The 8066-nt window shown below is 39.9% G+C and overlaps 1 protein-coding gene across 4 annotated transcripts; it reads left to right on the forward strand.

Annotated features, from left to right (window-relative positions):
* Positions 1–1245: 1245 nt before the first annotated feature.
* LOC149823307 (transcription factor AS1-like) lies at positions 1246–7706 on the forward strand. 4 transcript variants are annotated; one of them, XM_090020015.1, is made up of 4 exons: positions 1327–1376; positions 4934–5004; positions 6248–7399; positions 7488–7706. In XM_090020015.1, the coding sequence occupies exon 3, from the start codon at positions 6292–6294 to the stop codon at positions 7369–7371; it is 1080 nt and encodes a 359-aa protein (XP_089876141.1). In that variant the 5' UTR covers positions 1327–1376; positions 4934–5004; positions 6248–6291; the 3' UTR covers positions 7372–7399; positions 7488–7706. The 4 variants fall into 4 exon arrangements, with proteins under 4 accessions (XP_089876140.1, XP_089876143.1, XP_089876141.1 ...); XM_090020014.1 differs by lacking the exon at positions 4934–5004 and having other exon boundaries at positions 1246–1376; XM_090020017.1 differs by lacking the exon at positions 4934–5004 and having other exon boundaries at positions 1251–1376; positions 6248–7380.
* The last annotated feature ends 360 nt before the right edge of the window (positions 7707–8066 follow it).

The raw sequence follows: 8066 nt of genomic DNA on the forward strand, positions 1-8066 counted from the left end.
AACCCGCTAGTCCACAATACTATTTCCCAGATTATCCCACTTTTCTGAGCAGTCACATTCCTTTCTTTAAAACAAAAGAAGCCATTAGCATCTTTCAGCTTATTTCACTGAGATGAATAAGTTGGTGGACCTAAAGCCTTAGTGTGACACGCTCTTCTCTTATACCAAAAATAAATCATTAACAGTGCAATATCCCAACTTATCCCATCTTTTCTGGATATAGAGATTGTTACTTTATTCAGAGAGATGGTGGGTGGCTTCAGAAATCAGAATCACCACTCAGCAAAAAAAAGAGGATGCTTTGAACTGTTGTTAGCACTGAAAAAAGTGGGGGTTGAGTCTGAAAGGTACGTTCAGAATCCCTGGCGGTGCTGCAGCAGCTGCTTCAGTTTGGTGCTAGTGGGTGGTGGTGCCCCCACCTCTCTATCCCCTCTCTTTCTCCCTTCAACTTTTGTTGTACATGCAACCCCATTCTCTTTTCCTCTCTCTTCACCCTTTGTGTACATGCAACCCCATTTTCTCTCTCTCTAGGTTCTCTTTTCACAATTTTGTTTTACATACCATTTATCTATCTGTTCTTCTCTTCACCCTTAGGCTGTCAAAGGGTCCGGTTTGTATCGTGTATTCGACCCGATTCAACTAAATTTTTTTAGTATGAGCATGAAAAGTGCTGACCTGAATAGCCTTCGGGTCGACTTGAACCAGACCCAGAGGGCTGGGTTTGAGTCATGATTTTTGTTGGATACCCGATTCGACTAGAGTATTATACATATAGTAAAAATAAATTTCTGAAATTATTATACCTGTCTAAACTTGTGATTTTATTTTTATGATCCGAAAAAACCTGAACCCATACTCAGAACCATATTATTACTCATACAGGCCAGTCTGGGTCAACCTTAACCTGGCCCTGACCCAACCCGTTGACAGGGCGCTACTTCACCCTCTCCCTTTGCTTCCTTTTCTCCTTTTGTTTTACTTGCAGCCTCATCTCTCTCTCTCTCTCTTCCTCTCTCTCCACCCTTTTGTTTTTACATGAAATCCCATTTCTCTCTCCCTCTCTCTAACCCATTTGTTTTGTCCGCGGCATGCAATAAATGATTAGAAACAAAGACGAGCAAAAAGCAACGAGGCAAGCAATGAATGCTGAATCCGGTGCTGACGCCACCACGTTCTCCCGCTCTTTCCGTGACATTCTCTCTCTCTCTCCTTTTTCGTCTCTTTAAACGTCACGATTTCGACGAATTGCGGAATCGGGTTCGGCGGCAGAGGGGTCTCGGAAATTCTAATCGGTTCGGTGGCGGCGAAGGAGAGGTGAATACGAGGGATTCTCATGTGGTGGTGGTGGCTTCTTCACAGATGAAGTTGAAGATTTGGTGCGTTCTTTTCCCTTCTTCCTGGTTCTTTTTGTTTCTTCATCGTCTTTCTTTCTTCTGTGGTTCCTTTTTCTGATGCTAGCAAGACGGTTTCTGCTTGTTGGTGGGGTTTAGGGCGAACGGCTTACTCTTCTTCTTTTGTTTTGGGGCTCTGCGATGCGTTTTGTTAAGTGGGTTATTGGAGTTTCGGCGAAAATGTGCGTGCTTGGAAGGGTTGGTTTCCTCAGTATGTTCTTGTATAGGAGGGAGAGAGAGATGGTCCCTTAAGAGTAGAGAAACTATTTTTGTTGATTCAGGAATGAGTTGAATCGATAAAGAAAAAACACGGAGACGTGAGATGAGACAAATTTCGAGTTCCCCAACTAGAATAGGTGGAAGGGGAACTTGGGGTTTTTACTTTACTCAAGGCTATGTTCCATAGTGTGTGTGTGTGGGTCGTGTTTGGATTCGGCGAAAATGAGTTCCAGGACATTCTGTTGTTTGGATGCAATCGCAAGGAACTCTTTTTTGACCAAGTTGATTGTAGTCCCCTCAGGAGGGAGGATTTGAATTCCACGAAAGTTCAGTTTTTCTGCCAAACTTTATTTTGTTAGAGGTATGCCTTTTTGTATTATGGTGTTGGGGGTGTGGGCTGTGGGGTGGTAAGAAAATTGTGTTTGTGAGTGTTGAAGAAAACTATAGGTTTGTTGGCATCACTGAATATAGAAAGCCCATTTGAAAACTTCGGATCTCATGTTATATCCTACGTTTAGTCCTCCAAGTTCCAACCGGCATTGTTCAATATCTCTCCTTGCATAGGCGATATGTGTGCACACGTTGTCCTTCTTGGCTTGAACACCAGCATAGCCTTTTTCATTTGTTTCTAACATTATGTACATGACATTGCATCGTGTGTATCATCGGATCTTTTGTTTTTTCAATCTACCCACAAAATAAATGATTTTCTTTGCACAAGATTCTCAAATTTCTAAATTCATGAAAGATGCACCGGTCATTATGTAATATGTACATTATTTGTCTTTAAAGTAACCTTAGCATTGTCAAATCCATGTTCAACTTGATTGATTGATAGATTTATGGCTTTGTCTGCGTTGTGCAAGATATGGTCTTTCTGTAGCTTTGGATCTAGAGTTGTTTTTACCATGCCAAGTTTTTAATTTATGCCATATACAAGTAGGTTGTGAATTTTGAAGAGTTCCTGTGGTGCCATAATTTGCTTTTAGGAGTAAAGTATAACCTTTTTCTGTGGTCAAAGTGAAGGGACTTTTGATTTCGTATTGCTTTCTCTTCAAAGTTCTTAATCTCGGGTCCTTGCTTTAAATCTTAATCTTAAATCTTCCCTCTCTCCATCCTTTATTTTTCCTATTTCTTAACCCCAAAAGATTTCTATCCTTTTTCACAAAATTATGCTCTCTTAATCTTAAAATTTGAATCTCCTATGCTTTGGCATGGCTTCCAACTAATGGGGCTCCCTTTTAACCAGATTTGAGCATGCTCTGAAGAATTAGACACCTTCTTTTTAGAGTCGGGCTAGCAGTTGCAGGGTTCGAACTTGAGGTCCCTCAGATAATGCAACTCTAGTCATAGTTGCAAACCTGTGACTCGGACTTGGATCGCCCGACTCCTGACTCGCCAGTCAGCGAGTCGACTAGGTAACTCGGATGGGTTAGGACCTAAATTTTGTTGGTGTTTTTTTAATTATACTTTAAATATTGAATATAACACTATGTTTTCTACAATGCAAATGTAAATAATCAAACTCCAAGCAGCAAATTCACTAAATCAAAGCATCAAAAAATATAAACTACAAAATATTTGTATAAAAAATAAAATAACCTTCATAGCTGCACATACATAAAAACAACAATGAAATTAAACAAGTAAAAATGGACAAGTAAACTATTAACCACTACCTTTCTAAGTTCTAAATCATAAAACACAATTAATGCAACTAGTAATCACTACCTTTTAGCATCATGCAATATGCACGCAAAGACAAAAAAAAGTTGTGCAAAACTGCATACTGCACACTACATACTTAACGATTACAAAGAAAAAAATGGTAAAAAATTCTATAGGGAAATCCCACACTGCCATGCTGTTGGGGGGTTTTCACCATTTTGTGTACCATGTTATGTGTGTAGTGTGGGATTGTGTGGACTGTGGACAACAAAATAAACCCCCAATAGTGTGCATCGTGCACATTACGATATAGGGCAAGTGGGAAACCCCCATCAGTCTGGACAAAAAAAAAAGAAAAAGAAATCTATGACCACAACAGAGACAAGGCAAAGAGAGAGAGAGAGAGAGAACCTGGCTGCCAGCGGCAGACGATGGTTGCCGGTGGTCGCCTAGGATTCGTGGGTGGACTCTCTGGAATTCAATGGACAGCAAGAAGGGTCAAGAGAGAATGAGAAGGGTCGACTCTCACGACCATTCTCGAAAAAAAATCCTTTTAAAAGGTTAAAACCAGTTCGTATCGAAATGATCTGGTACGAAACCCGATTTGACTCGGTGAATGAGGTCCGACTTGTCTCGTGGCATCTCAGTCCTTAATCGGATGATTCAAGACTGACTCGGCAACTCGCTGAGTCAAACGATTCCCAGCCAATTCAAGCCTGATCCTGGTTAAAACAGGATTGACCTGAATTGGTGGCCCAGGTAATGGGCAATCCGATCCGACTCAGGTGAATCCCAAGTCGGATCGCTGGGTTTGCGAACTATGACTCTAGTCTTATTTGAGCCCCTTGAACTATACACTTACTACCAACAGATTAATACATTGTTTTATATCTAATTTGCAAAGATATAGTCTCGACAAATCGAGAGTAGAAAATTTCCTAAAGAAAGTGTTTTATGTAGAAATTGATATAGCTTTATATATAGTATATGCATCCATAAAAATGAATGATGCACATCCCGTAAATGCAGGTACTTTTCAAGTTATGCAGTAGAAACTAATGCATATAAACATGACATACCTATATTCAACAAATTTGGATGTACAGTTATGTATTTAATAGTTTAATAAATAATTTATTCCATTTGTGTGTGTTAATATTCTTCCTAAGTTAATACTCGTCTTTGCATTGTGCCCCATGTTTCTACTACAGATGCAGCACCTGCTCGTGTTTCCCCCTCCTATTGACTGTAGCCTGAAGAAAGGGATTATCCTTTCCAACGTCAGTTCTAAATCTAAATTATTATTAACGTTACATCCAGTTCAAATTCATGGTGAAGCTGTTGAGTTTGACAAAAAATTGCCAGCATATCTGTGTTGCCACATGTATAGTTGCTGGCAAGTTTTTTCTGACAATCTCTTTTATGTTTCTTATTAATTGCAAAAACATCCACATATACCAGCTGTTTTCTGTCATCCTGTTCCTGTGTGGTCTCTCTGGTAAAATGTCATTGATATATACTGAGTTTTATTCTTTTCCAAACGATGGCCAAATGCTTCAGCCAAGATTTATATAATTGTGGTCCTCCCTCAGCTATGAAGCCCCATATCCAACAATTTGGACCTCATGTGGTTCCTATGAATTTGATTTCTTCAGGTTCTTTCAGTTGAATGACGCTGATTTGGGGCATTGTGGACATAGTCTGAAAATGATGATAAAGGAGGATGGTAGGTTCTTGCTATTTTATTGGAAAAATTTTAACAAGAATTTAGGAAGCCCTTTCCTACCGCTATCATGCAGCTGCATTCTGGTTGTGCATATTTTACCTATTGAACGAATTATTAATGGTAGAGGAGCCATATTTTCCATTCCCAAAGTTCAGGTGAAGAAGAGCTGATATATTTCAAATGCATGATGGTAGAGAAGATGCAATGTCCTCCATGTATCCAGCCATGTTAGAAGAAATCTTGGAAAACAATAGAACTCATGCAAGCAAATAACCTTTGATCCATGATAAGCTACATTTTACAACTAGGATTTGGTATACAATGGGATCTCTACTAGAATTATTATTTTGTTCCTAATTTGTAATAATTAATGTATAACAATATCCAACTGACCCAACATATAGTTATTTGTCACATCTGCAAGATATTTGGTTTGGAGGGAAAGGATTTACAAAGAGATATAGGAGAATCAAAGAGATATAGGACTCATCGGAGACATGGGATTTATGTTCAAATAACCAAAAATTGGATGGGTTTCTGACTATTTTTGTTCCTTGCATAGTTATCTCTATTGCCATTTTAAGGAGAAGATTATGTCTTCAAAAGAGCAGTAGAAAGAACAATTGTTCTATGAAGTGAGGCATTGATTTTTAAGAGATGTCTTCTTGATTTTTATGAAAAATGTCTGATATTGGAGATCTGAAGACAAGGAAGATGATCGTAGCAGAACGAATGAATCCTGTTTTTGCTTTAAACTGCTGTTTTTTTGTTAATTCTACATCTTGTTTAGACGTGATTTCAAAATAAAACAGCAAAAGGGATGACAGTACTGTGGGAAAATATAAGAATTGTGAGGGTGTTATTTGGTTAAAGGTAATATTACTTTCTTGGACTTTTTTTGGGGTACATGAGAGTATTCAGCTCCTATTCTCAAATTAAACCTAACAATTTGTCTGTTAAAGCAAGAACTGGTTCCTCTACATGTTCATTACTTCATTGTGAAAGAAAATCATTTGTTATTTTCTTTAGGTATCTAATGCTTTAAATTCTCTTATTTTCTCATTCTGTTTCTTGATCACCCAGGTCATCATTTCTGTTTTCTCATAATCATGGAATATAATGATTTTCCAGTCAGTTGGCTCACTTCTAAAATGAAGCAATCTCCTGCATCAACTTGTGAATATTATAAATTTCTGCATTCCTTTTGGATAATCCCTCTGTTTGAATTCAAACTTGTTTGCAGACGCATTATGAAGATGTTGAGTAAATTGGCACCAACTGCTCGAAATGGAGAGGCAGCGGTGGAAGCCTGAAGAGGATGCTCTGTTATCTGCTTATGTGAAGCAGTATGGACCTCGGGAATGGGACCTCGTTTCCCAGCGGATGAACAAACCCCAATTCAACAGAGATGCCAAATCCTGTCTAGAAAGGTGGAAGAACTACCTGAAACCCGGAATCAAGAAGGGCTCCCTCACCGAGGAAGAACAACAACTGGTAATCCACCTTCAGGCGAAGCACGGCAACAAGTGGAAGAAGATCGCTGCTGAGATCCCTGGCCGGACTGCCAAGAGGCTGGGTAAGTGGTGGGAGGTGTTCAAGGAGAGGCAGATGCGAGAGCAAAGGGAGAGCAAGGCTGACTACTCTCTTGAAAACGGGAAGTACGACCACATACTTGAGACATTTGCAGAGAAGCTTGTGAAGGAAAGAAAGTCTCACTCTGTTGTCCCATCGCTCAGTCTTCCAGTTGATAATAACAGCTGCTTCTTCATGGTTGCCTCCGATGGCTTCCTTCAATCCGTGTCACCTCCTCTTTCTGTTCCTACAGCAGTATACCCACCATGGATGTCCTCAGCTCGGCCATCCTCTCCTTCGGTAGCCCTGACTCTGTCCCCGTCCCCATCAATCACATCTGGGTGCACAGCTTCACCATCTCCTGTGCCGTGGATCTGTCCAGAGCGAACCGATGCTGTTCCTGGCAATCTGCATTCTAGCAACGGGTTTCACCTATCGGAGTTAACTGAATGCTGCAAGGAATTAGAAGAGGGCCACCGGCAATGGATAGCACATAAGAAAGAAATGGAATGGAGACGGAAGAGGTTGGAGCTGCAGCTTGAGTCTGAGAAGGAAACCAGGCGGCTGGAGAAGATGGAGGAGATTGAGTTGAAGATGCGTGCACTAAGGGAGGAGCAGAGAATATTGTTAGAAAGAATGGATGTCGAGTACAGGGAACAGATATCTGGCCTGCGGAGAGAAGCAGAAGCCAAAGAACAGAAGCTAATGGAGCAATGGATGGCGAAGCATGTGCGGTTGATGAGATTTCTCGAGCAGATTGGATCTCGGCCATATCCAGCTGAACAGAATCGGTGATCAAACATAGTTGAGTGATTTCACATTGGTGAGATTCTATGCAAATGAGGTTGCAGGAGATAGTATGTAGCTTAGTTTGCACTCTTTATAACACATTTCCTTTCTCTTTTCTGCAGTTCATATAACCAAGGGGGGAGGCTTGTGAGAGAGTAAAACCAGATTTCAAACTCAAGATACCATTCACAGGTTTCTTCATGTAAACCACATTCATGGGACTTGGTGAATTTCTTTGGGGTACCAATTCTGGTTCTCTTATTGATTTTATCATCTATGTTTCCTTGATGTAATCAAGCCAACATCAATATACATTTGCCTCACTAAGATGTTATTGGACAGCTTGACAATCTGAAATTCAAGGCTTGCAATGCCCTCAAAGGCATAACTTTCCATTGTTGTAAAAAGAGGAAACTAATTGGTAGGGTTAGCTTCTTTATATTCATCCAGAGAAAGGGGTAATTTACATAAAACCACCTAAACTTTCGAAAAATTTAGGTTTAGTCACCTCGCTTTTCAAATACTTGAAGATAAACGCCTATCTTTCCAAAAAAGTCACTCAAATGATTGCCTAGAGTTACTTTTTATTGTCACCTAACACTAGGTAGTTTTTTTAAAGATGACACTTTTAAACTTCCCTTTATCTTCAGTTATTGAATGCCAACTTTTTAACTGCTCAGTTTGCACAACATTTAAGGGCA

This window comes from Nuphar pumila, chromosome 10 (genome assembly GCF_984573655.1).
Source record: "Nuphar pumila chromosome 10, dmNupPumi1.hap1.1, whole genome shotgun sequence".
Taxonomy (NCBI): Eukaryota; Viridiplantae; Streptophyta; class Magnoliopsida; order Nymphaeales; family Nymphaeaceae; genus Nuphar; species Nuphar pumila.

Excerpts from the sequence above, each read along its gene's own strand:
- LOC149823307 (XM_090020014.1), top strand. The coding sequence starts at position 6,292 with ATGGAGAGGCAGCGGTGGAAGCCTGAAGAGGATGCTCTGTTATCTGCT.